The sequence below is a fragment of the Aristolochia californica genome, unplaced genomic scaffold, assembly GCF_029961685.1.
Source record: "Aristolochia californica isolate CCGP_79_NKW_82.1479 unplaced genomic scaffold, dmAriCali1.0.hap1 SCAF_4, whole genome shotgun sequence".
NCBI lineage: Eukaryota > Viridiplantae > Streptophyta > Magnoliopsida > Piperales > Aristolochiaceae > Aristolochia > Aristolochia californica.
The window spans coordinates 45,087,530-45,114,541 of NW_027182103.1; the positions used below are offsets into that span (position 1 = coordinate 45,087,530).

The 27,012-nt window shown below is 38.5% G+C and overlaps 4 protein-coding genes across 4 annotated transcripts; 3 read left to right on the forward strand and 1 right to left on the reverse strand.

The window, feature by feature from the left end:
- Positions 1 to 745: 745 nt before the first annotated feature.
- LOC137962815 (solanesyl-diphosphate synthase 2, chloroplastic-like) lies at positions 746 to 7,880 on the reverse strand. The gene is made up of 6 exons (XM_068809897.1): positions 7,108 to 7,880; positions 6,867 to 6,991; positions 5,155 to 5,282; positions 4,969 to 5,072; positions 1,561 to 1,688; positions 746 to 1,482 (listed from the first exon to the last, which is right to left on the reverse strand). The coding sequence occupies exons 1-6, from the start codon at positions 7,334 to 7,336 to the stop codon at positions 934 to 936; spliced, it is 1,263 nt and encodes a 420-aa protein (XP_068665998.1). The 5' UTR covers positions 7,337 to 7,880; the 3' UTR covers positions 746 to 933.
- Positions 7,881 to 12,412: 4,532 nt separating this feature from the next.
- Positions 12,413 to 15,758, forward strand: LOC137963441 (pentatricopeptide repeat-containing protein At5g46460, mitochondrial). The gene is made up of 2 exons (XM_068810561.1): positions 12,413 to 15,073; positions 15,178 to 15,758. The coding sequence occupies exon 1, from the start codon at positions 12,413 to 12,415 to the stop codon at positions 14,537 to 14,539; it is 2,127 nt and encodes a 708-aa protein (XP_068666662.1). The 3' UTR covers positions 14,540 to 15,073; positions 15,178 to 15,758.
- Positions 15,759 to 16,284: 526 nt separating this feature from the next.
- On the forward strand, positions 16,285 to 23,919 carry LOC137962003 (protein REDUCED WALL ACETYLATION 1-like). The gene is made up of 17 exons (XM_068808690.1): positions 16,285 to 16,487; positions 16,585 to 16,623; positions 17,897 to 17,988; positions 19,350 to 19,487; positions 19,601 to 19,657; positions 19,760 to 19,832; positions 20,957 to 21,115; positions 21,322 to 21,471; positions 21,591 to 21,846; positions 21,940 to 22,061; positions 22,193 to 22,279; positions 22,437 to 22,525; positions 22,630 to 22,692; positions 22,767 to 22,823; positions 23,049 to 23,145; positions 23,272 to 23,430; positions 23,514 to 23,919. The coding sequence occupies exons 2-17, from the start codon at positions 16,591 to 16,593 to the stop codon at positions 23,517 to 23,519; spliced, it is 1,638 nt and encodes a 545-aa protein (XP_068664791.1). The 5' UTR covers positions 16,285 to 16,487; positions 16,585 to 16,590; the 3' UTR covers positions 23,520 to 23,919.
- Positions 23,920 to 24,057: 138 nt separating this feature from the next.
- Positions 24,058 to 26,915, forward strand: LOC137963021 (S-adenosyl-L-methionine-dependent uroporphyrinogen III methyltransferase, chloroplastic). Its single transcript, XM_068810200.1, has 6 exons — positions 24,058 to 24,793; positions 25,056 to 25,133; positions 25,519 to 25,588; positions 25,727 to 25,796; positions 25,882 to 26,089; positions 26,222 to 26,915. The coding sequence occupies exons 1-6, from the start codon at positions 24,254 to 24,256 to the stop codon at positions 26,369 to 26,371; spliced, it is 1,116 nt and encodes a 371-aa protein (XP_068666301.1). The 5' UTR covers positions 24,058 to 24,253; the 3' UTR covers positions 26,372 to 26,915.
- Positions 26,916 to 27,012: the final 97 nt, after the last annotated feature.

Genomic DNA, 27,012 nt, shown 5'->3' on the forward strand with positions numbered 1-27,012 from the left:
AGTCTTTCGGAAAGGTTAAATTAAGAGACACCCACATGGGGATTCATACGAGGACACGTATGGAACGATGTGCACCCTACAAATTGCCCAGCAGAGGAATGGCGGAGTCAGAGGTTGTTGCGGTGCTCTCCTTCCAAGCTTTTGGTATTGTTTTCTTTTCTCTTTGTTGTGACTATGATCACCTTAGGTTACATACCCTTTTGAATTCTGATGACAATACCAATTCGTCTGATTCGCAAGTGACTTTGGTTTCTGCATCTAGGTCCCCCATTAATTATTTATTCGCTACATTCATGAGAGATTTCTGTGCTAGAGCGAGAGCGAGAGCTTGTTAAGAGATAACGGGATTCCCACGGCGTCATTTGATGGAGATCTCCGATAGCTCAATTTGTGACCACAACTGGTCCACCTCCGCGCTCTGAGAGTGGAGATGCTGGCACCCATCTTGTCCAGAAAGTTTTTGGTGTAACTAGTTTCGGTCACTTTTCACCGAAAGTTGCAAATAATGGTACTTTCATACCAGTTTCTCTCTGCAAACCAGGTCCGTAGTGATGGGTGCCAGCTGCTTGATCAAAGTCCCCATCATCCAAAACATAAAAGTCTGGGCGCATTGGAGATATTGGATGAGCAGTAAGAACTCCGCCGAACTAAGATAGCCTAGTAATTGAGACATTTCTGGCAAATATGAAAAAGTCTATGAGCAGTTTGGAATAAACTGAATTTGTCTTATCTTTTGTAGCAGTGATCCACTATCATCATCAAGTATAAATGGGCATTTGGTATTTATTTGTTTTAGTATCCAATCCCTTGGACAAAGAAGATCGTGATGCATTATTACATTAGGTGTTGGAAGAGGAACGATCCAAAACCTTGTAAAAATGAAATTACAGCTGCCTACAGCTTCTAATGATTCCTTGAATACCGTCCGCTGGCTTAATCTATCCTCTCAAGATTATATTTCACCACTCCTTCGAGTGAAAATCTGTACTCACTCGGAGGGAGGCACTGGAGGCTCCTTATTGCCAAATCAGCTTTCTCTTTTGCCAAATTCTGCGCTCGTTTAATACCACCAGACTTCGAAACCAACTCGATAGCTGTGTCTAAAGAACCTGACTCACTGAATTCTGAGTCTATTAGCTCTCTCAGCTTGGGCTCCTGCTCCAGTGCAAAGATGATGGGAGCTGTAAGATTGCCATTTGCTAGGTCACTTCCAGCAGGCTTCCCTAGCTGCTGCTCCGATTGGGTGAAATCAAGAATATCGTCTACCACTTGGAATGACAGGCCAAGATTTTTTCCATATTCAAACATTTGTTCACAGATGCTACTGCTGACCCCACTAAAGATGGCAGCTCCCTTGGTGCTTGCAGCAATCAAGGAGGCTGTTTTGTAGTAACTCTTGATTAAGTAGTCTTCTAGGGTAATGTCACAGTTGAAGAGGCTGGATGCTTGCTTTATTTCACCACTCGCAAAATCTTTGATGACCTGACAGACCAATCAAACTTGTGGTAAGACGAACAACGATATTAAATAAAATTTGAGACAGTTATGCCACAGACATACTTGACTGATGAGCTTTATGATTTCAATGTTTTCTAGATTTGCGAGGTACCATGATGACTGTGCAAACATGAAATCGCCTGCAAGTACTGCCACCCTAGTACCATATATTTGGTGGATTGTTTCCTTCCCTGCAAATAACAAAAGATTGACACAAAATAGTTCTTAACAATTCAGATTTGTGGCACTAACCATAATCAAACTCATTAAACCACCCAGAAATTACATCAGTTCCCTCACCATCAGTGTATGAAATTTCCTACCAACAACACATTGTACAGAACAGCCACTCAATTGGTTAACTCTCAAAGACCACCTTGCAGATTTCTTTTACACAGCTGTCATGTTAACTACAAATAGTAATGGTTCACATAAGTGTCAGTAAGCCTTTAGAAACCAAGTAAGCCATGTCTGCATCCCATAAGACTAACAGATCTATTCACTCCTGCAAATTCAAGCCAGCTCTGCTAGTAAGAACAGTCTATAGCCTGATGTACCGCTGGTAAACTTAACTTTGATAGGAGCTCTATGGGAAACCCTGGGCCAACAGAAATAGGTGTAGTCTAGGATCAAGGGGCTTACTTGCCTTGCTTCCTCTGGCCCAACTGGTTATTGTGACTGGCTGAAGTGGAATTTAAGCACTTCACTTCGGGATTAAGCTCTTCAAGAGTCTTTCTCTTCAACAGTAATTATAGAACAAGATTCGGTCAACATTATTCAGTGGACGTCCAATTTCTGAAATTTTCTCGTCTCCAGAGCAATGTGCTACTAATCCTCTTCCACAGCTAGGCAACATCTTATGGCGAATATCCGTGACAACTGCCCATGGACTTTGAAAGAAGAGAAAACAAGGGGAAAAGCTGAGACAGCACAAGAAGACTATGAAAACAATGAATTCAGCTACAACTCACAAGGGCATATAAGCTCAAGAAGTTCATTCAGGGGGGGTTAGTGCACATGACTCAGGACATGATCTTCATGCGCATTACGCAGTTCATGTCCTGGTGTCGTTAGGGGGCGCCGAAATTCATGTTATGTACATGAATATACATGAATCAAGAGTTCATGTCCCAAGAGTAAACGGCGGAAAGCGCTTTCCGCCCGATTTTGAAAATCATCTACATGACTCTCGCGCGGGGCTGTCTTTCGGGGCTCTCTCTGCCGCACACCTCTCTGCCATTACATTCCCGCAGCCCTCTCTCATTCTCTGCTCCCTCTCTTGTCTCCATTCCTGCAACCCTCTCTCATTCCCGCAACCCTCTCTCATTCTCTGTTCCCTCTCTCGTCTCCATTCCCGCAGCCCTCTCCCTCTCTCCATTCTCGTTGGACAACCAAGGACTTACTGGCTTTGACGGGCTTTTTCGTGATAGTGAAGGCACCACTCTTCTTACCTGCACGTCCATTGGGTATTGGCAGAAAGAAGTGTGGTTCAATGGTCTTCACCTTGCTGCCACCAACTTTCATTCCCATCTCATATTGGAAGGGGACTCAACCTCAGTCATCAGTTAGAGTAAGAAAGCAGCTCACCACCCTTGACAACTTCTCCCCCACCTTGAGGACAGTTGGGAGTTAGCAGCACTTTTCATGATCACTTGGAACCAGGTCCCCAGATCAGCTAATATGGCGGCTGATAAATTAGTGAGGGATGGCTCTCCCCTTCATGACCTAATTGTATCTGAACCAGATTAATTTGTATCTACGTCATGTGTTTGTTTTTTTCTCATTTGCTTGCAGCCGTCAGCGTGACACAATTGGTTTTCATCCCCTGGTTTGTGGGGGACGATTCCTCCCTGCCCTCCGCTAATAAACTTCTCTCATCGCCTTACGCCTTAGCCAAAAGCCTTTCTGACAGTTTAGTTAAAAAGGGTGTCTCTCTTCCCCTCCCTTCTGGATCCTGAGGCAATTGCCTCTCCCTCTCTAGTTTTTTTGTTAGCAGTTGTTCAATTAAATCCACAAATATAAAAAACCCATGTGATCTCAGCAGTCTGACTGGCAACTTTTACATAAATGTAAATATTATGAAATAATTGGGACTCACCTAGAGGAATGAGAATGAGAACAGAAGAAGAGCAGTTCACCTAGAGGAATGAGAATGAGAACAGAAGAAGAGCAGTTCTTTCAATTAGAGAAGCACTCAAGACGTAATATCATAAGCTGTTATCTCCTGGACTAATCATTTGGAAACAGGTCAGTAAGGTGGAAATCTCCTACCTTTCTAAACAGTATCATATCATCTCAAAGTGAATGTGAGGAAGGACAAACTGACAAATATTTCCTGAGGCTGCAAAGAAGAAGGTTTCTGGAAGAAGGGATTGCATGAATATGCCTATTCCATGTGTCATTTGATGTATTTTTCTAGCCTTAAGGGCCTTTAACTTCTCTTCAACACCAAAGAAAGGCTGCCATGCCCTTGAAACAAACATGCAAAATAGGAATGCATAGGAATAAGCACCTTGACATACTATTCCTTGACTAGTGGCCTTATCAATTTGGGAAGTCATTTGAAGGGCCACATACAACATCTGAATAGATGGAAGACGGGAATTACAGGATTAAAAGAAAAGATACTGATCACTGATCAGATGGCAGAAAGTTCTTCCTACTCAAACAAGAAGCTTGCATCCATTCAAAATGACCAGGCAAATTACGTTAACAAGACACTGATCACTGATCAGATAGCAGAAAGTTCTTCCTACTCAAACAAGAAGCTTGCATCCATTCAAAATGACCAGGCAAATTACGTTAACAAGACACTGATCACTGATCAGATAGCAGAAAGTTCTTCCTACTCAAACAAGAAGCTTGCCATTGAAAATGACCAGGAAAATTATGTTAACAAGTGACGAGTGCATCAATAAAAAGAAAGGTTTTAAGGGCAGATCACATCGACTTGAGGAGAATTTAAAAAAAAAAAAAAAAAAACGAGGTGCAGCTACCAGCTAACACTGCAGCTGGTTTGAGAAAGAAAAGAAGTCTCCCCTCATAGTTGGATAGCTTAGCCATCAGGATATTGACTTATTTCTTTAGTGGAATTGAAGAAAAACACCAAAAAGTGCAAATTTTAAATACCAAACGTAGAAATCACTGGTCAAAGTTCCAACTGGCAGCTTAATCAATTATTTCATCTCAACACTTACAAAAGTACCACAATGACAGCACAAGCTCTATCTAACTTGCATTAAAGCGAAATTAGCCAATGATTGAATTCAAGATACCATTTTTAGGACTTTTTTTGCCTTAATGAGAAAGGGAAGAGTATTAAGCATTAATGTGGACATATTAGTGAGTGACATAAGTACTTGTTTTCTAAAGAGAAATAACGGGTACTAGCAACAAGCCATGAGAGGAAGGTATAGCAATAAATCCATAATGGCAGATGAAGGTATATTCTGCAAGAAAAATAGAATTTACCTCTCCGCAAGCCACTGTCATCTAGTACATCATCATGAATTAAGCTTGCAGTGTGAATCATCTCAATAATCTCAGCCAAGCGACGCTGTTGAAGGGTCAGATCCCTAGATATGAATTAGAGAGATGAATCAAATGATTTGAATACGAATCATTCTCACGAGAAAAAATAACCATGAGTTCACTTACAGTAACCCAGCAATTTCTGCTGTGGCCCTTGAAACCAGAAATACTAAAGCTGGTCTGAGCCTCTTCCCACCAGCACCATATATCTGCTCAGCTGCAGATACTAATACTGGGTTTTCTGAGCCCACAATCTATAAAAAAAAAGAAGACTTTATCAGATGTAGAGAAGGAAGAAACATTCCTGTTTAATGTGGAACCAAAAGTGAACTCTCTACTTCCACAGGAGCAGGCCTCTAAGGCTCTAACCTTAAAAAGTGTTAAAGGGTTAACGCTTTTATGCACTACACATAACAAAAAATAATTAAACAGATGGTCTGCAGACTGGGAAAATGAACTCACACTCTAAGACTCTAGAGCTTTAGTAGGTATTCAATACTTAAGAGTTTAAAAAGAGAAAACATCTAAGCAAACTATGGAATGCAACAAATGCATTCAGCTAAAGTAATTGACTCTTCTACAGTAATGCCTGAATACCATGCATCAATATTAATCAGCAAAATCAACAGGAAAGTTATTACATTTTTTTTATAATTGTTTCCCACTCCAAGAATTTTTATTTATTTTTTAAATATGGGACCACAAGAAACTTAAGGAGACCAAAACCGATGAATCATATTAAACTGGACATGCTTCAGCTTTCGAAGAGGACACCTCTGCCATCAAGTTCAATGCCCTGATGGAGAGAACTAGTGGAGCCTCCATTGCACAAAAATTAATCTGATGCAGACCAAATAGATTGACGACATTGAAATAAAGACCACTTGCTTCGAATTTCAGATAAATGTTGCGGGTAGAATAATCATTCTATGAACCCCAAGTCCAAAAGGAGTTCAATCCCAGATCTAGAAACACATCAAGACAACATATAGTAAAACAGTCTCAAAAAGTTTACAACCACTAGTATTTTGTAAGAGGTAGGACATTTGACAATTATCTGCCTAATTCTATCATTCATTTCTATGGTAGCTAAGTCTGCATAAACCTTGCTTCAAAAAAAAGTAAGAGATCAGAGCATTGAGGGAATAACTTGTTCATGAAAATCACATATGAGCTCCCTGACCCAAGAGTTTAAGATGGTAACCCACTTTGCTTGTGGAAACCAAACTGGAGTTCGTGACCCCAAAAGACAAAGCTCTTTGAAACTATAATGACAGTTTGACATGTTGATACCAGAATCAGCCGCTGTTCATTTCTAAAACTTAACATGCCATGCTGTCAATGGATGGACAGATAAGTAGTATTAGAAATTTTAAAGCCAGGAGGAGAACAGTTCCCAATGTTGTAGAGATCATCTTCGGATGCTGCCTAGCATGTGATTGCAGTCCACTTCAAGGGAGGGAGTGGCATAAGGGCTTAAATACTTCTCTTAACCATGCCAAGTAGCAGCATTAAGAACTTTTCCGAATAGAGTTCATTTCTAGGTGGTTATATGGTCATCCTAAACTTAATGCGAAGTAGCTAGGTGACTATCCAATTGATTGTAAATGGTCACTAGAGTACATTGTTTTCCCAGAACTATGTCATCCCATTCAGATGAGAGATTCTCAGGACAACTTCCATCTAAGGGAAAAATAGGTACGGCGTCAAGGCACATCGTAGTAGAGAGTGGAACTGAATCAACAATCTAGCACCCATAGATTACTTCTTATGGCTAATTTGAACAGTTGAAAACAAAATACTAAAGTGACAACAATGACACGCAGACGTAAACTCACCGAGAGCAAATTATTGTTCAAAGTTTGCATGTCGTCAGACACTGCTTCTAATAAAGAAGTTACCGAAATGGGGCTGCTTGACTTAGAGGTCCCGTTCACTGACGACGCTGAATCTTTAGCAGTCACTGGAAACCCGACAGGCGACGTATAGATTACAAATTAGTGCAAACGTTAAAAATAAGTCTTCGGAAACTAAACAGAGCAGAACGAATCAGTTGAGATAATGAAAACATGTGCTTACAATTGAGGGTTGCATCTGGAGACTGCGCGGAAGAGACAACCGAGCAAATACCCTTATACCGCCGACCCAAGATCCGGCCAATACAATTTCTTCCCTGCCTCACAACGTTCCTCACTTGAACACCATCGGCCGAAAAACAGCACCTGCTTGAACCTGAAGAACGCCGAGGACCGAGCAACTCCAATCTGCCAACGCTGAACTCGGCGTTCGGGCAAGCCAGAGACACCATTTTCTCAAAGGCGACTGAAAGTTCACCACTTGGCACTTAAGCGCCGGCTTTACCTTCTGTCCCTATTCACAAACATGCTAAAATAACCAGCATCCAGCAACAGGGTCTTCTAAACTATGATGCACATAACCAAGATTTTGTTTATGAACTCGGCATCCGTGTGATGAAACGACCCATCCCAAAACAAGTGCTGCAGAAACGTTTCGAAGAAACAGACAATGGCGTAATGACTGTGAGGTGGAGACATGGAGTCCACATGAACTCCCGCGATGACCGCCCTCCTCTAGATATGAGGTGAAGAGAGATTTCACTGGTAGGAAAAACAATGCTGCAAAGGAAGAGGACCCCACGGCTCGTGTAGTCTAGGTCGTTACGGAGATCTTTTCGGGTAAATGTCCAAGAACCGAGCGTTTGACGGATAAAATGCTACCACGGGCTCGAAGGCATCGACAGATCGACTAGCCGATAAAACTCTATTCTTGAATGAGCTTTCCTAGACACGAGTTTTTTACATAAAAACACAGATGATAAGTGACACAGGGAACTGGGAAATGACAGAATGGCGTTTCTCAGACTTCGTGCTCAAGAGTCTCAGACCTAGCTTAGCTACCTCTAGCTTAGCTACCTCTTACCAGAAGTATCTTGCTCGGTTACCCATTTCTGTTATGTGGTGAATAACGTCCGATGCCCTCTGCCCAGATAGCCACGTCCCATGAGTGCCTGTGAAAGCGAAAATATAGCTCCAGGTTCCACTGGATGGCCCGTTTTCTTTCAGGAATAGAGTCTCAACTCTGTAGTCTGCATAAAATTGAAGCTTTGAGTTGATGAAAGCAAACAAAAAGTGTTAATTTCTCCCGGGTTCACAGAGTCTCACCCAATCCAAGGACAGAGGGTTGAGAAAACTAAATAAAGTGGTTGAGATAACTTCAGACTGGGAGACGGGACTCCGTCATGATTCATTAATAAGCCTATTTTAAATTCTCCAATGGATACAACGAATGCATATAAATGAGGATTACAGGAAGACGGGCAACGCGACCGTGGAGAAACAGTAGAGAAATTGTTCCTCTAATTTATTTTATCTCTACATCTTCCGTCAGAGGCCAAAGCCGGCATGAAATTGCACGTTCATTGGGAATTTGGGAGGATTCAAGGCGGACGTTCGCCACTTTGCTTGAGCAGGGCCGTGTTCTTGGGAAGAAAGATAAAAAAAAAAAGTGCCTAAAATCTTTTGCAGGATCTTTCGTCTTCTAATTCTGTCACATCTTTGATTAATTAATCTGAGCAAATATATCTATCTGTTACACCGATTAAGCATACACTGAGATCGTATATAGATATAATAACCTTAAACTGCTTCCACTGTGACGTTTTTCAATGTCTAATAATGGGTAATACTCAGTTTGATTGCATAGAAACTGGAGGGTGGAGCCTGGAGAGGACCTGCAGTTAGAGGTGGCATCAAGCTTCATCTCGAGCCTAAAATTGTTATCGAGTTCAAGCCAAGCTTTGAGCCGAGCTCGAGCTTCAACATATATTTAAAACTTTTCAAAAAATATATATATCGAATAAAATGTATATAAAATTATGTATACATTTTACATAAAATTGGTTATGATCTCTACATAAAATTGGGCATAACTTATATATATAATATGTGTATAAGATTGGGCATAACCTCTACTTAAAATTGAGCATAATCTATATATATAATACTTGTATAAAATTCAGCATGACCTCTACTTAAAATTGGGCATAATCAATATACATAATACCTGCATAAACACTCCATAAACACTCCATAAAATTGTTTATACATTCTATAAACACTTCACGAAATTGTCTATACACTCCATAAAATAATCTAAACACTCCATACACTGCATAATATTATAAATAAACTCCATACAATAATCAAACACAACAAAATTAAATAAAATATCACTATCAATTTACAATCACCCAAATAAAAACTATAAATCCTTTAAATAAAATCCTATTACTATTACAGACTTACCAGAAAATTACAAGAAATATTTTAAATTTTTCTTAGGAAAGTTAAATGGACCTCTTATTGCCTTTTCTAAGGAAATAAATAAAAAATAATAATTAATCTAATATATTATTACACTTATTAATAAATTTTTAATCACATAAAATGTCAAACACAAAATTGCTATAAAAATTGTCTCATGCTCAAAGTATTATATCATCAACTATCAAATACTTATTCAATTTTTTTCTATATGGTTTTCTAACCCATCTTGGCAAGAAAATCTTACTTGGAAAATTATATGATTTTTTAAAAAGAATTTATAATTAAAAAAATATTTTGAAAAAATATGAGGCACTAATGGTCCCTATATTTCTATTAGAAATGTTTTTTAAACATTTATTGAAAAAACCACTAATAGTCTCTAGAAACGTATTTCTACTAAAATATCTTTTCAATTTATTTAATAGCCATGAGGAAGGGACAAAATTTTTTTTTTTCTTTGTTTATGATCTCGCACGTAGAGGTGGCTTTGAATAAATTATATATAAAATTATGCATACATTTTAAAAAAAATATAATGATAGGGGAGGTTCAGGATTGAATTTCAATAATGGATTAAAATGCACCAATATTAATATTTTTTACTCCAATTGTTGTCTAGCTTGTTTTGTAATTTTTGAATCTGGCCATAATTTATTATGGCCTCCTTCGTGCCCCTAGATAAAAATTTATATTATAGGAAAAACTAAAAATATTTTTCCTATGATACATATTCCCAAAAAAACCTTTAAATAAAATCTTATTACTATTAGTGACTTATTAGAAAATTACAAGAAATATTTTAAAATTTTCTTAGGAAAGTTAAATGGACCTTTTATTGTCTCTTATAGGGAAATAAATAAAAATTAATAATCAATCTAATATATTATTATACTTATCGATAAATTTTTAATTGAATAAAATATCAAACACAAAATTGCAATGAAAATTGCTTCATGCTAAAAGTATTACTGCATCAACTGTTAAATACTTATTCAAAAATTTTCTATACAGTTTTCTACCCCATCTTAGTACGAAAAATCTTACTTAGAAAACTATATGATTTTTAATAAAAAAATTCAATTAGAAAAATGTTTAAAAAACCATGAGACACTAATAGTTTATAGAAAATTATTTCTATAAAATTTATTTTTTAATTTTTTTCAGAGGAAAAAGTTTTTTTTTTTTTTATTTTATGATCTCGCACGCGCGAAATCGCACGTGCGAGATCATCTTCTCGCGAGGAAGGGGGAGATTATTTTTCCCCTGTTATGGTTTTCCGTCGAGAAGACGCGGAGGGAAGGGGGTTACGGTGCTGGGGAGGACCTATCGTCGGGGATAACGGCCACGACGGAGTCGGCGGCGATGGAAGCGGCGGCGACGGAAACAGAGGTGACAGCGAGGAGAGGAAGAAATCAAATGGACGGCCACTGACGGTGGTAGAGGCGGTGACAACAACCGATGGGAGGGGTCGGCGGTGACCAGGGGGGAGGAAAAATTTTTCCCCCCTCGCTCTCGCTCCCACTCCCGCTCCCCCGCTCGCTCGCGATCCCGTAACTGATTCATACCGATCTGACTCATTTCGAGTCGGCTCGCGAGCCGACGAACCGAATCTAGCTTCGGTCGAGCTCGGCTTGTTAAGGTAAACGAGCCGATTTCGGTGTTCGAGCTCGACAAATGACGAATCGAACCGAGCTAGCCACCCCTACCTGCAGCCTCGCAGGATATGGATATTTATTATTATAAAAGTATTCAATAGTATGCTTAATAATAAAAAATTAGATATTTTATGGCTCTAATATAACCTTCAATGCATTAATATTTTAATTATAAATAGTAGTTTAAAATCCAGTTAAATTTATTTTTTTATATAATTTCATTAGTTAAAATTAAATAAGAAGATTCGTTTAAAGTTATGTATATCTAACTTCACAACAGATCTAATACCAAATGTCATTTGATGCGAAACATTTAAAATGATTATCGCAGTCTTCCAATCATGATTGAACAGTTGAGATAGCCGTTAATTGAACAGATGAGATAACTTGTTGATTATGATAGGACGATTGAGATAGCCATTTCGTGTATTTCACACTAAATGATAGATGAACCCTTTATTTAAATTAAGTAATTAACGCACTAATTTAAAATAATTTAATCAAATAAATATATTATTTACATAATACGTCTTAAAAAAGATATAATACACTTTATTATATTTAAAGAATCACTAAAACGAAAAAAAAAAAAAAAAAATAATATTTTATTATTATATAACAGGTAATATTGAGATAATATATTTTAGTTATTTAAATTATTTGTATAAATAATTTATAATCAAGGTTAATATTTTAAAAAATACTTATATTAAAACACGTATTTAATAATTTAACTTAAAATTAGAATTCTTAATTTCAAACCAATTAGATTTACATAATTATTAAATATAATAGATAATGAGAATATATAAATAATAATAATTTGTAGTATTAATAATTAATTTATAATAATAATAATAATAGTTATATTTTTTAATTAACAATTAATTATATTCTCACTAACTCTGAAAATTTCTATTTATCTAGAATCTTATATATCGGTAAGAGATTTCCAGTAAAATAATTATAATATAAGAATCATAAACACACTACAACCCGGTGTGTTTAAAACTAAGAAATCTATAAGATTAGTTAAATTTGCTACCAAATATCAAAATAGTGATTGCTTTGCTGGAGATTTCAAACTGAGGGGGGCATTAATGGTAGTACAGCAGCCATCCGTCAAGTTCATAGATTGAATTCGATGGGTAGCGCAGAGCGTATTGTATTTCATAAAAGGAGCGTGACATCTCCAGGAATTTAGGGTGATAGCAGGTGACAAAAAGATACATCGACTTTGTCTCGTGAAGGAAACCAGACAAAGGGTGGGAGGTCAGGAGACTCAGGACCGTCAGCTGTTGTCGTAAAATTTCAAAAACTGTACCTACAAACCTCCCCTTGGTGCCAGAACAGGTTTTACTGTTCATTTAAGCTGCCAAACATATGCGAGTTCATGTCCAAATTCCCGCTTGTATCCTTAATTTGTATTCTGTACAGGCTTTCGGTGTCTCATATTTTACCAGCAAGAACCATTGTTGTTACCTCTCAAGGGCAAAAACCGCGGCCCAAAAGAAGAGATCTTCTTGGAGTGCGACAATCCATAGTCACTTGAAAAACAATAGGGTAGATGAAGCTCGTCGCATGTTTGACAAGATGTCGTCGCCCGATATGTATTTGTACACTAGATTGATCAATGGTTATTTTCAAGTTTGTGAAATTGAAAAGGCTGTCCAATTATTTAACAACATGCCGTCCCGGGACGTTGTGTCTTGGAATTCTATGATTAAGGGTTGTCTGAGCTGCGGGAACTTTGACCTTGCTTGGAAGCTTTTCAACGAAATGCCTAAAAGGAATGTCATATCTTGGACTACAATGATAGATGGACTAGCACAGTCCGGACAGATTGGAATTGCTGAAGAAATGTTTTATACAATGGAAGAGAGAGACACTGCAGCTTGGAATTCAATGATTCATGGGTATTGTTGTAATGGTAAGATGAAGGATGCTTATCACTTGTTCAAGGAAATGCCCCAACCAAATGTGATTTCGTGGACTACTGTAATCGGGGGCTTTGATCAAAATGGAGAGAGTGATCGGTCTCTGTCACTCTTTTGCAAGATGCGTGTTTTGGGTGTAGAGCCTACTCCAAATACATTTGCCTGTGTACTGACGGCTTGTACTAACATCTTGGCCTTGACAGTGGGTGTTCAACTACATACACTCATCATCAAGTCAGGTATCATCTTTGATGCTTTTATTGCTACGTCTCTTGTGACTCTCTATTCAAACTGCAAACAGATTGAGAACTCTCATAGAATTTTTGAAGAAAATGTGCACAGAGATGTTGCTCTGTGGACTGCTCTTATAACTGGTTATGGTTTGAATACGAGGCATGAAAGTGCATTAAGCGTGTTTCATAACATGTTAATAAATGGTATCAAGCCTAACCAATCCACTTTAACTAGTACATTGAATTCATGCTGTGGGCTAGAAGCACTTGACAGGGGAAAAGAAATACATACTATAGCTATTAAAGTAGGATTGGATCATGATGCATTTGTGGGAAATTCACTACTTGTCATGTATACTAGATGTGGTAATATTGATGATGGGGTCAATGTCTTCAACACCATAAGCAAGAAGAACATTGTTTCATGGAATTGTGTTATAGTTGGGTGTGCAACACATGGATATGGTTTGCATGCACTGGAGTTCTTTGAACGCATGAAACTTTTTGGTGTGCAACCAGATGAGATTACATTTGTTGGGTTACTTACTGCTTGTAGCCATTCCAGGATGATAGAGACAGGGAAACAATTTTTTGAAATGATAGGGCAAGATCCATTAATTGAATTGAAGCATGAGCACTGTGTATGCATGGTGGATATTCTGGGTAGATCAGGGAAGTTGGAGGAAGCTGAAGAGTTCATAAAAAACTTACCCATCGAGGCAAATGCCATGATTTGGCTATCTTTACTCGGTGCTTGCAGGGTCCATTCTAATCTAGAAGTTGCAGAAAGAGCAGCAACCAAGATTTTCCATTTAGAGCCACATTGTGGTGCAGCCTATGTTCTATTGTCAAACATTTACGCTTCATGTGGCAGTTGGGATGATGTTTCCCGGATCAGAAGAATGATGAAAGGGAAAGGCATAAAAAAGATTCCGGGATCAAGCTGGATTGTGTTAAAAGGCTTCAAGCATGAATTTTTAAGCGGGGATAGGTCTCATCCAATGAGTAAGGAGATATACGAAGAGTTGGATCTATTGGGAGGTAAGTCGAAGGAGTTAGGTTATGTTTCTGATAAAAGTTTTGCTTTGCATAATGTGGAGGATGAACAAAAAGAGATTATGCTATCGTACCATAGTGAAAGGCTAGCCATTGCATTTGGCCTTATTCTTACTGTTAAGGGCAGCACAATAACAGTGCTGAAAAACCTACGGGTATGCGGTGATTGTCATTCAGCTATAAAGCTTATGTCAGTAATTGTTGGCCGTGAACTTATTATCCGGGACAGCAGTCGCTTCCACCATTTTAGAAATGGTACCTGTTCCTGTGGGGACTACTGGTAGTTTGATGTGGAACTCTTTCTGGTTCGTAACTTCCACGGGTGCAACGGTGAGACGTGCATGTATTACGCTGTTAAGAAGCATTAACCAAAAAGAACAGAGTCCTTTGTCACTTTGTCGCTAATTTAACCTTTTTAAGTTGCAGGAGGAGAATAGATTAATAGGTTTGGCTGGTAGGTTGGATTTTAAAGTTTTGTGAAGAAGGGAGACCTTTATATGAAAGCGCTATAAAGTGGATGACAAGGAGGTCACTTCGTTTGTTGCTGTGGACAGATTACTGGCAACGTTTGTATTCAAACAAGCTATGGAAAAAAGTGTGCAGACAAAGATATAATTCTGTTGGCAATAAAATATCATTTTGCGTTTATGAAGAGATGCAAAGTCTGCTATTCCACGTATGAGTTAGGCTGGCAGATCACTTAATCGGAATGGGCATATACAGGTGATAACCGAGATAGGTTTTCTGGTTCCATCCGAGACATCGAGGGATCCCTATCAACACAAAAACAAGCAAATGTTGACTGATCCTTCTCTAAGGTATGGCCATTACTCTAGGTTTTGGTCGCTTCTCGAAGACTTCTGTTGCTATATCATAAATACCCACTTCATTTAGTAGTCGGTTAACTAGTCTACATTAACAGGTCCTAGTGTCAACCAGGGGACGTTTGCAGTGGAACTATTGATCGACAGGATAATTCTCAATGACAAATTAGCCTTTCTTTTCGTTAGAAAGGAGTTCACCAGTTCCCACAGAGATGATGAGGTATTTGTCGCCCAATCACGATCAAACTGGTCTACACCAACACCAACTCGGGCATTTGAATTTGCCGCCGGAACAGCATCAGTGAGAAAGAGATCACAGGCCGCAAGCCACCGCCGACTGCGGCCTTTTTTTATATCTAGTCACCGGTTGCCTGGCCGTGGGCCCTCGGCAGTCCCTACTTGCACGGATGCTTCTCGTCGTCGCAGACGCGGTGTATCAGTAGTCAGCTATCGGAATCTTCTGAAAAGGAAAGCCCCCGAACCTTGGGTGGAGAGAATCTTTACGCTTGTATTTATTTCTTGGGAGCAACCAAAGGTGGTGTAGAATTACATCAGGAGATGCTAACCCAAATATCTTCTCGTCGGTTGCTCAAGTGTTCAATTCTTCCGGACATTTACCGTGTTCCTACGGTCATCTGGGTCACCTCATAAATTTCAGTTAACCGTTGGTTGGCCTGCACCAAGATCTTGGGAGAAACGTGCCATAAGAGTCCTACGTGTCTTAATAATATAACAAAAATAATATTTTCGCGCTCTAATATGAAAGTAGAAGGTCGAAAGTCGCAAGATTCGTCACGAATAAAGAACCTCGGCAGTTTCACCAAAATTAATTTAATTAAATAATAAATTCGGACAGTAAACTGGTTCTCGCTCTTTAATTAGGAGTTGTTAATTGAAATAATCGAGTGATTATTATATTACGAACAGATCATTTTTTGGTAATAAGAAATCACTTCCACGTCACGTGTCGGCAGACGGATGGAGAAAGCGGCTTTAAAGGAAGGCGGCAAATTGTGAGGGGAGCGAAGAGTAGGGGTGGGCATCGGGGAACACGACCCGATCCGACCCGACCCGTAGATGGTGATCGGGTCGGGTTTACATTTGATGAATCATGTTTTTCGGGTTTTTCTTGGTTTCGGGTTCGGATTTTAATAAACGTGACCCCGACCGGACCTGTGCCACACCCCTAGCAGAGAGCGAGAAGAGTCCCTGCAGCGACAGCAACGACAGCAACAACAGCCCTCAACCGCTCCGGGACCGAGAGGGACATCTCTCCCTACGTCTGGCCCAATTTTTAAGCAAAGGTCAAGTGCTTCAGATCTCATCCTCTACACTAACTAGAGTTTAAAACCCCTCCGAGTTTCATAATGCCGGACTTGTAATTCGCGTTAGAGATCACCATTTGCAGGTATTTTCCGTTGCTGTGTTTCCTCTCATTAATCCATCGTATACTCGGTGTAGCTTTTGATTATTTTCTCGTTTTCTTGTTTCTTCCGTCGTTTCAGGGAACAATGGTGGTTTCGGGACCACTGACGCCTGGTCAGGTACGTAGTTTCTAAGTTTATCCACTTATAAGCAACTTCCGCAATATAATCTTGTCGCATTTATTATCATCGACGTTTGCACACAAAACATATGAGATGTTGCCTGAATTTGAGGAGGATAATAAATGTAATAGTGAATATTAGCCATTGCATAAGGTGTTAACCTTAACAAAAATTTCCATAGTAGTCTATTATGGCACTTTGGATCTTTGATTTGGAGTCTCTGTTGGAAGCAGATTTTCGTTACTTGTAAGTTTTCAAAAAAAATTGTGGCAACGGAAGATAGAAGATATAGTTTCTAGAAGATAGTGCTTACCAGGTGTTTGGATTATCATCATCACATTATGATTTGGAACAGATTTGTTACTACTTAAGCAAAGAAAAAAAAAAAACAGAAAATGTGAAATGGAACTGAATAGGCATGCTAAGGTCTCCTACACTCAGAAACGAAGTCATGTCTGAATGACGTAGCTGCAAACTTTGAGCAGGGAATGTACTGCAGCAGTCATCAGATGTCATGGAAGATGAACCATGGAGTGTGTTAGGTCTTTTGCTGATTATACAAGTCCATATGGATAATTCAAAAAACTATGAGGAAGAGGAGGACAAAACAGAGCCAATTCATTTGTAGCCAACATGATAAAAGATGTGAAGTATTTGGATTATTATTTGAACATTGCTTTTAAAGGATAAATTAATAATCACTATGCTGTACGGTGATTATGGCTACTGGAGAACATGGGAACAAGATACCATTCATGTCTGGTGTTTCAGTATGAAGTCATGTAATGGGTAAAGAGGCAATGGAAATTTGGGCTAAAAATATACCAGAAAGGGAATCACACCTGGAAGATTCTTTAGGTGGAAAAGGTTTTGAACTGGATGATAAGCCTTTTCATGATCAGTAAATTCTTCCTCGAAAACACCCCTAAGATATGGATAAATGAAACTTGATAAAGAATTGAAACATGGAAGTTTTACCTTGTGAATTGTGACTATTATACTTTTTCAAGCAAATTTTAGAGATAACACCGTGTTATTTGCTAAGTTACTTTCTAGTGACATTCCATGCTCTTTTACCTCACAATGACAGATTCCCATCAATATTTTATCTCTTCTTGAGTGGTTGTAAATGCCTTTAACTCTAACTAGACATACATGTTAATTAGTTTTGATTAATTAAGATTATTTAAACACTCAATCTTGCATCTCATCCTTTTTTTTCCATCCAGTTACTTTCCTTTATTTATCTTTTGTCTTTTTCCTGTTTCAGGTGTCATTTTTGCTTGGTTGGGCTCCAATTCTTATTTCATGGATATATTCTGTGATATTGGATCATAAAAGATTTGCTCCTTCTAACAAACTGTAAGTATATTTTAAAAATTTGGGGACTTTTTTTATTTGGCAAGAGACAAGACAGTTATTGTACACAACTGGTAATGGTCAGATACTATTAAACTTTTCAGTGCTTTTATGAGGAAGTGGTTCGTGACTGAGCAGTGGTATAATTGGTTTTAATTACTTGAAATGGATATCTTGTATGGCGACCTTTTTTGGAATAATGGTTTTTTTAATGTTGAATGGATGAATTTCTTATCTAAAAAAAGTAAAAAAATAAATAAAATACAAATTAGGACATTATCATTAACAAAAAGTTACAGGCTAAACCAGGACACAGAGATCTTAGGAGTCAGTCTCATTTTTAAGCAAGTTTATTGACAACATAATTAGCCAATCTGTGAGTATAGACCAGGAAATTGAAATACAATTGGCATTATATCTATATTTTGTTAAAAATATGGTTGAATCTCTATGGGGGTCAAGTCTTCTTTGTGCACCATTTAATGACGTTTGATGTCTCTCCTTCAACAATGAGGCCACCATAAGATCCTCAGGCCAGTGAGGAGGGCCCTGAGCGTGGGTTTGTCTGTTCCAAGCAGACCAGAAAATGTGAGCTAGTCCCCTTAGTATCTCTGCGTGCTCCACTGCAATCTCCTGGCCATGGATTCCCTACAGAAATGTCCACCAAAGTGTGGTTTTGAGGATGTATTGAGGGTTTTGGGTGGTTGCCATTGACTGATATGGTGATGGGAGGAAAACTTGAATACTAGGAAAATTAAAATACCAAGAGTGCAGATTTTTTATTTTTTTATTCAGAGTTTCTTCTCCTGGATCATTGCAAGATATAAATTTCTATTTCTTGTACATGGAGCCACATTCCTAGGCCAGCCAATTCCTTGGCTGATAGGCTTGCTAAATTTGGAACGTTCTAACAATCTCTCATTGTTTGGGTAGGTCTCCCCCTCCATTGTAATTTTGCTCTTTTGAGCATTTAATATAATCCAACATATTTTAAAAAAAAGGTATAAATTTCAATGGTGGAACGCTTTTGTTTAGCACAGAATATGTTTGAGGTTGTTTGTCTGATTTTGGAACAGGCTTGTCTGATTTTGGAACAGATTATGTTTTTCATTCGTGCTGAATGAAAAAATATTGTTTGAGATCATGTCTGATTCTAAAAAAAATTGATACAATTGTTGAGGTTAGTCACTAGTTTTGAGTTCTTTATAAAGTAATGAAAGCCAAAAACATAATCAGAAGACAAGATGTACAAATATGCTAGTAATGCACCAATTGCATAGGGTACAAAAGCGCATCTGTCCTATGCATGTGCATATAATTATGTGGCTTGATGACCTTCTTTTTTCTTTCTTTTATGGTCGCAGTCATTCAGATATCAATTTGGTTGAATTGGGGAATGAGACAATCAAAGAAGATGATTGTGCAATTCTGCTTGAAGGACGTCTTAAAAAATCTGCATCTGCACAATTTCACAGTTCCTCAATCAGAACAAATCTAATGAGGTTATTTTGCTCTTCTTGTAGAGGGAGACATGCTATTCTCTGCTCTCTTTTTCTTCAGGGTTCTTGGTTTGATTCTCTAAATTCTATTGTTTCTTGTTTGCCATGGAATTTAGGTTTCTAACGATGGATGAGTATTTTTTGATTGAAAATAGAGCAACTTTAAGAGCCATGTAAGCAACACATTTTCAAATTCATTTTTACTTATTTGATGTCATACGAGTTAACGTACATGACTCTCCTTTTATCCTGATAAAATCTTAAAAATTCTGCAGGTCCGAGCTTGGGATTATGCTGGTTTACTTTTATTTATGCGATCGGACAAATTTGTTTTCAGATTCTAAGAAGGTGCTAGTTTTTCTTCCTACATTTACTTTTTTGTACAATCTTAATTTTTTCTAGATGGTTTCAGCAATGAAAAGAAGTTTGAGGAGAACTTTGAGTAATTAGGGTGGCAATGCCAGATCCAACCTGGTTCTGCATTTAGTCTTTTATCACTCCATGCTAAACCCTTGAGAATCACTACTTTCTTTTCACATTTTTTTTCTTTCATTCTAGTAACTTTTGTTTGCCCTTTCCATTGATGACTGGGAAGACTCAGGGCAACCTAATATTCCAGTTGATCTAAAGAAAAAATAGGGAAGATTAAGTTGAATTGACCTGGGTTCTTTTTTTGTCACTTCGGTTGGATTTACTAAAAGGGACTAAGTTGTAATTATGTTATCTTTTCTGTTTTTAGGTTTGTCCTTAGAGAAGAGTTAGGCTTTTTTTGTCATTATATAAAGGAAAAAGAGGAAGCTTGACCTAACCCTAAGGGAGAGCGTATCTCTACATTTTTCTCCTCTCTCTCACATCTCTTGTTCTTCTCTCTCTACCACTTACACTTCCGAGTTCTCTCTTCCCACCTTTCCTTCCTCTCTTTCTTCTCACGTTCCTAAAGCTGGATTACAATGGTTCAAGACCCTAGAATTTAATATAGTATCAGAGCAGGTATTCTAGGATTTTTATGATACTGCTAGATGCTACAATCTTCCACTGGAGTTTGGAAGTCTACACAAGCCTAGATAAGTTTTTCTTTTTTTTTCTTTTCTCATGAAAAACGTGTTTAGATAACTTTACTTATCCAAAAACATGTTTTTTCCTACTCCTTTATGACTTTCAAAACCCCCTTTACTCCACTCTTAATCATCTTTGTCCCTGAAGTTTGGAAGTTAAAAGTTTGTGTTTTGCCACAATTTTATGTATGATCGATCAATTGAAGTTTAAATGATTGATCATACATTTTAAAGTTACTTTGCTGGCTTCAAGTGATGTCAAATTTTGCGGACCATATTTCTCAAAATGACACAGATTTGAGGTGGAAATTGACCATAGAATAATTGCTACCTTTAGAATAGTTTCTTCTTAACCATTTTAAGATTCATATGTGTTTCTAGTGTGTCCTGATATGATCTTGATGTTCCTCTTGACAGAGTTATAGCCGTGACCTTTTTCTGTTTATCTATATTCTGCTCATCATTGTTTCAGCCATGACTTCTCTAAAGAAGCACAATGATAAGTCAGCCTTCTCAGGAAAATCTATACTTTACCTAAATCGGCATCAAACTGAGGAGTGGAAGGGATGGATGCAGGTGAGGTACTCTTCATCAGAACTAATGCCGTCAAATAGGCAATACTATGGATTGCTTATACTAGAGAAACTGTGACGAACTTCTGCATTTTCTGATTGTGACTGCTGTGCTATTTCATGAAACATATGGGCATTATGATATGAATTGCAGCCGTGGTTTGATGATTTGTGCTCTTCCTTACTACTATCCTTCCATTTTTCACTCAGGTGCTCTTCTTAATGTACCATTACTTTGCTGCCACGGAGATATATAACGCAATTCGTGTACTCATTGCTGCTTATGTCTGGATGACTGGTTTTGGGAATTTCTCATATTACTACATTAGAAAGGATTTTAGCCTGGCTCGCTTTGCACAGGTGTGTCTTCTATGTCAATTTGATCTCGATTGTTGTCTATGGTCATCTCGGTAATCAAAATTTTCTACCAATCTGCCGCTGAAGTGTAAAAACTTTCTTTGCATTGTTAAAAATTGCAGATGATGTGGCGGCTAAATTTTTTGGTCTCGTTTTGCTGTATCGTGCTGAACAATGATTACATGCTGTATTATATCTGTCCTATGCACACTCTGTTTACTCTTATGGTATATGGCGCACTTGGCATTTTTAACAAGTACAATGAGAATGGGTCTGTAATGTTTGTGAAGATTTGCTGTTGCTTTTTGGTGGTTATCCTTGTGTGGGAAGTCCCTGGGATTTTTGACCTACTATGGAGTCCCTTCACATTTCTGCTAGGTTTGTGCTAATGTAATTAACCTATTATCCATTTGTCACTTTGATTCACAAAGGGGTTTACTCAAAAAGTATGGTCATGTTTCTTGAGTTCAGGATACAAAGATGCAGATCCTTCAAAAGCAAACTTGCCTCTTTTGCATGAATGGCATTTCAGATCGGGTCTTGATCGCTACATATGGATAGTAGGAATGCTATATGCTTACTATCACCCTACCGTAAGTTGTTGAGGCATTGGTCTCTCTTCTTTCACTGGAGCAGAGATATTCTTCTCCTTGTGTGACATGTAATTGTATCAAGTACTACCTGCATGTGCAGTCTACTGTAATTTGTGGCTCTTCTTTCATAGGTTGAAAAATGGATGGAGAAATTGGAAGAATCTGAAACAAAGGCGCGGGTACCAATTAAAACAATCATTGTGACGGTTTCCTTAATGGTGAATTTCATGGTCTTTCATTAATAACGGTACCAACGTTTCATTTTTCAACAAGCATAATGCATCAATTTGAGTGACTGCTTTTCTGGATTATCTCCAGTTCTATTATGATTAATTTTATATTTAATATTTTTGAAAATAAAAATCATTTGTGTAGGTTGGCTATTTGTGGTATGAGAACATTTACAAGCTAGATAAGGTATCCTACAATAAAATCCATCCTTACACATCATGGATTCCTATAACGTGAGTCTATTGACATTCAAACCTTTCTATAAACATTTTATGTACTATGCTGAATTCAAGTGACTTTTCTTGATAACTGTTACTTCTCTTTTGCTTTTGCTCAGAGTCTGTATTTGCCTGCGAAATTTCACCCAGCAGTTCCGTAACTTTTCTTTGACTTTGTTTGCGTGAGTACCTTTAACAAATCTCTCTCTCTCTCTCTCTCTTCTCCCTCCTGTGTATAATCTTTCTTATTCTTTAGGTGGCTCGGCAAGATAACACTGGAGACCTATATTTCTCAGATCCACATCTGGCTGAGGTTTGTCGGCCTTTTTTGGGGGTTGCTTCATCTTTGATCTGTTTGTAAAGTTTATCAAGGATAAAAATTCTTTATGTTTTTGCTACTTATATTCTGGTTATTCTGTTTTTAGCCTGTAGACCCGCATTGTTGATGATTTTCATTATAAAGCTTCTTCCAACTTGATATGTTTATCGGTAGCTTTCTGCATGTTGAAGTTTTACTGTGTATTTCAATAAATTTCAGATCAACTGTGCCCAATGGACAGCCCAAATGGCTCCTCTCCTTTATTCCAGATTATCCCTTGCTCAACTTCATGCTCACAACTGCAATTTATCTTGCAGTAAGTAACTATATTCTTAACCTGCAAATGTTAAGGGAGTGGGTAAAGAAAAGATATTTAGGCTCGATGGCGGTACATGCATGAATATTTTTTCCCCTCTTTATCAGGCTAAACTTCTGTATGCAGATATCATATCGTCTTTTTGATCTGACAAATACTCTGAAGACCGCATTTGTTCCCACAAAAGATAACAAGCTTCTTCTAAGGAACTTCATTGCGGGAGCTTTTATTGCCCTCGTCTTGTATTGTATTTCATTGATTCTTCTTCAGATTCCGCTCCTGGGAGTAAGCTCTATGACTACACTCTATACGTACATGATAGATTGCAGTGATCTGTATATGATGTTACAACTTTATGCACTGGACAGGCTTGACGGGTTGAGAACAGGATGGATGTGGCAAGAATTTTGTTGGGGGACGGAACATTCAGAATCCAGTTAATAAGCAGATCGGAACTGAAAGTTTTTTTATGAAAGCTGTGGCTTGAAGCCATACTAACATTTTTTGAGGAAAAGAGTACTGCGTTGAGACGGATCTTGGTCCTCTAGACATGCATTTATGGTGGAGGAAACAGTTCCACGAGTTGTGAATTTAGCTGGTGGCACAAGGCAAATTCTTTCAGATGGTGCTTATTCAAATTATAGCATTCTCATGGTTGTATATTTCTTTTTTTGTTTTTCCTTCTAGATAGAAGTTAGATGAGAATAGTTTTGAGATGAAATACATGTAAGTCTGGATGATACAAATCGAATAAATTCAAAAAATTCATTTTTATTTTGGTGTCTGTGCCTCTGCTCCAACCTCGTTCAGGCGCCTTTGGTAAAGAACTAACTCGGGCCGGGCCCGGGCCACGCCGCCGCTCGACAAACTTCTTTGGCCCTTAGTTGCGGCGAAGAGAGGGGGCTTCAACGACTGACCAGGAAAGGCGGCAGCCATCGGTTGAGTTGGAAGATTCGATGAACCTGGCCCTCCCCGCACCAAAGAGCTGCGCACTTTTTAGCCTTTTCACCCTCCCAAACAGCTACTCTCTCTCTCTCTCTCCCCCTTCTCTCTTTCTCAAGTCGATCTCAAATATAAACGATTTCCCTACTGGCGTCGTAACGTAAGAATGGCTTTCCTCATTCCTCCCCTTCCATCGCCGACTTCTCTAAAACCCCAAGTTTCTTCTCATCCATCCTTTTCTCCTTCGTATACCTCGCAGAAAATCCTTGCCCTCGACTCCATATCCTGTTCCTTATCATCTTCGCCATTCACAGAGAAGCACTCTATCGAAAGATATCAACGAGATAGCTGGTTATACCAACAGACTCCTCAAGCTTCCTGCTCCATCCCAGCTGATTCCAATTCCATCAAGCAAAACGATATTGGTCTCCAGTTACCTGAGCTAAAGAAATTATTACAAGTCTTAAGAGAGAAGAGAGGCGGCGAGGCATCCGGTGGTCCCAAGAGAGGTCCTGGCAATGTATTCTTGGTCGGAACTGGACCTGGTGATCCTGACCTTTTGACCGTCAAGGCTTTGCGAGTGATCCAGACTGCCGACCTTCTGTTGTATGACCGTTTGGTGTCAAATGATGTGTTGAACTTAGTAGGACCTAATGCGAGGCTTCTCTATGTTGGAAAAACTGCCGGTTATCATAGCCGGACGCAGGTAAATCCTCAAGACGACATCAAATTCCTCGTCTGGGCACCCTAATTATATTGGATTTAAAATTGTTTTTTAAAAAAAAAAATCTCTTAAGCGACTTCTCTGGATTTTGATGTCGTAATGACACGGGAGATTCTTGTTGGCTAGTTGCGTGTCATTCGGAATCAGTTGCCTTCACTACAGCGTAGTAGGATGGGTGTGTTGCCGTTATTTTTGTAGATATATTGGACTGTTTTCTTATTTCAATCGCGTCTTTGTTGTGCAGGAGGAGATTCATGAGCTCCTGCTGAGTTTTGCCGAGGCAGGCGCAAACGTTGTGAGGCTTAAAGGAGGGGATCCACTGGTGAGCTTTAGGATTTTGTGATTGTTCTGAATTTATCTCCTTTTCTGATCTGTAAAACATAGTTTGCGATTCAAATGTAGAAAGAACAGGTTCTTAACTCTAATAGATATCTAACTGTAATGTAATCATCGAGGAAAAAGAAATTAAATCTGTACCTTGCTCTTGCTTCTCTTTTTCTTAAACCATTTGATTATTGGAAACTTAAATCATGGTGAAAGCCTTCACTTTCCTTGGGGCATATGGGAGATGAGGGGGGGCTGGAGTTTGGTTCTCTAGTAGGATATTAGGTTCTACATCAATGTGGGTATTTCATTCCCTTGTTGCTTGTCTCATGTTTCACTTGTTCTCAAATGTAGAAAGGTAAATTTTTGAGTCCATTGTGCAGGTATTTGGCAGGGGGGGAGAGGAGATGGATTTTCTACAGCAACAAGGAATTCAAGTTAAGGTCATTCCAGGTATGATATTGTAGCTGTCCCTTTGGTTTCATGTGCTTTTTTTTTTTTTTTTTTGGTTAATGGGCATTATCAATCACCTTTGCAAGCACACGTGAGTCTTCATCATCAAGTCAGTAAAGATGTTTTTTTGTTGTCCAGGAATTACTGCAGCCTCAGGAATTGCAGCAGAGTTGGGTATTCCACTGACTCATCGCGGTGTTGCCAACAGGTTCTCTCTCTATGTCTCTCTCTGAGCTATGAATGTCATTGGTTTATGAGAGCCTTTGGTTTTAACGATCCTTTCTTCATCACAGTGTCAGATTTCTGACCGGACACTCCCAAAAAGGAGGAACGGATCCTCTATTTGTAGCAGAGCATGCTGCTGACCCGGATTCAACTTTGGTTGTGTACATGGGTTTATCAACTCTTCCTTCTCTCTCTCTAAAGTTGATGCACCATGGCTTGCCTCGTGAGACTCCATCAGTAGCAGTGGAGCGGGGGACCACTCCACAACAACGAATTGTGAGGATTCTTCTGCATAACTTTCGGGCTTAAATGTCTTAGGCACTAGACTCAGAAAGCTAATTCAGACCGAAGTTTCTTCAGAGCATACAATATAAGTGGTATTAACAGCTTCATGCATTTGTTGTGCAGGTATTTGCAGAACTCAAGGACATAGTAGCTGAAGTTAAAGAGGCAGATTTAGTATCACCAACATTGATTATCATAGGAAAAGTGGTGGCACTTTCCCCATTTTGGCCACTTTCTTCTAGAGAGGCAACCTTAGCCGCACAAACTAAATAGATGAATTGGGGGCATTTTCCTACCAAAATTGGGACAGAAGAAGCAACACGATATTCTAGAGTAAAATTCAATCCAACATTCTTAAAACCTCAGTGGAACAGAACAGCCAAATGAGGTTTCACTCCTGCCATTTCTGCTTTGTTCAAGAGGTGGTTTCGCGTTCTTTTTAGTTGACTGTGGCATAGTTGATTGCAGAAGACATAAATGTATCACTCTCGGGAAGATAATTTACTTCATGTCCTCTCTCTCTGCATGAATAATTTTGTATCCTTCTCAATTTCTTACAGCTGTATTTTATGAGATGATTTAAGAGACGAGGATCACTTATTGATGTATCTGTTAGATTTCTTTTGTAGATGTTCATCAAAATTTATTCTCCATAAACTGGAAATCAGTTTATGAATTCGAACTCTTCCTTTCTTCAAATCTAAAACTTTCTTGCAAAACTATGCTTTTTGCATGTGTATGTTCCGACTGCAATAAAACCAAGATATCCTCGATTCTTTTGTTGCTCAACTATGTAGATACGTTTAGATAATTCTTAAGAATCTTACCATAATAATCTACTTATTTTTGTTGACCGTTTTTACTTTTACAGCTTTTACTTGATTGCAGGTTAGTATGTATGGTCTCTGTTGTGC

Coding starts and splice junctions, on each gene's coding strand:
- LOC137962815 (XM_068809897.1), bottom strand. CDS start 7,336: ATGGTGTCTCTGGCTTGCCCGAACGCCGAGTTCAGCGTTGGCAGATTG. Junction 1,689..4,968: donor TGACAGTGGCTTGCGGAGAG/GTAAATTCTATT, acceptor TGTTATTTGCAG/GGAAGGAAACAATCCACCAA. Junction 1,483..1,560: donor TCATAAAGCTCATCAGTCAA/GTATGTCTGTGG, acceptor TTGGTCTGTCAG/GTCATCAAAGATTTTGCGAG.
- LOC137963441 (XM_068810561.1), top strand. CDS start 12,413: ATGCGAGTTCATGTCCAAATTCCCGCTTGTATCCTTAATTTGTATTCT.
- LOC137962003 (XM_068808690.1), top strand. CDS start 16,591: ATGGTGGTTTCGGGACCACTGACGCCTGGTCAG. Junction 16,624..17,896: donor GACCACTGACGCCTGGTCAG/GTACGTAGTTTC, acceptor TTCCTGTTTCAG/GTGTCATTTTTGCTTGGTTG. Junction 21,116..21,321: donor AGTGGAAGGGATGGATGCAG/GTGAGGTACTCT, acceptor TTTTTCACTCAG/GTGCTCTTCTTAATGTACCA.
- LOC137963021 (XM_068810200.1), top strand. CDS start 24,254: ATGGCTTTCCTCATTCCTCCCCTTCCATCGCCGACTTCTCTAAAACCC. Junction 25,134..25,518: donor TTAAAGGAGGGGATCCACTG/GTGAGCTTTAGG, acceptor TCCATTGTGCAG/GTATTTGGCAGGGGGGGAGA. Junction 25,589..25,726: donor TCAAGTTAAGGTCATTCCAG/GTATGATATTGT, acceptor TTTGTTGTCCAG/GAATTACTGCAGCCTCAGGA.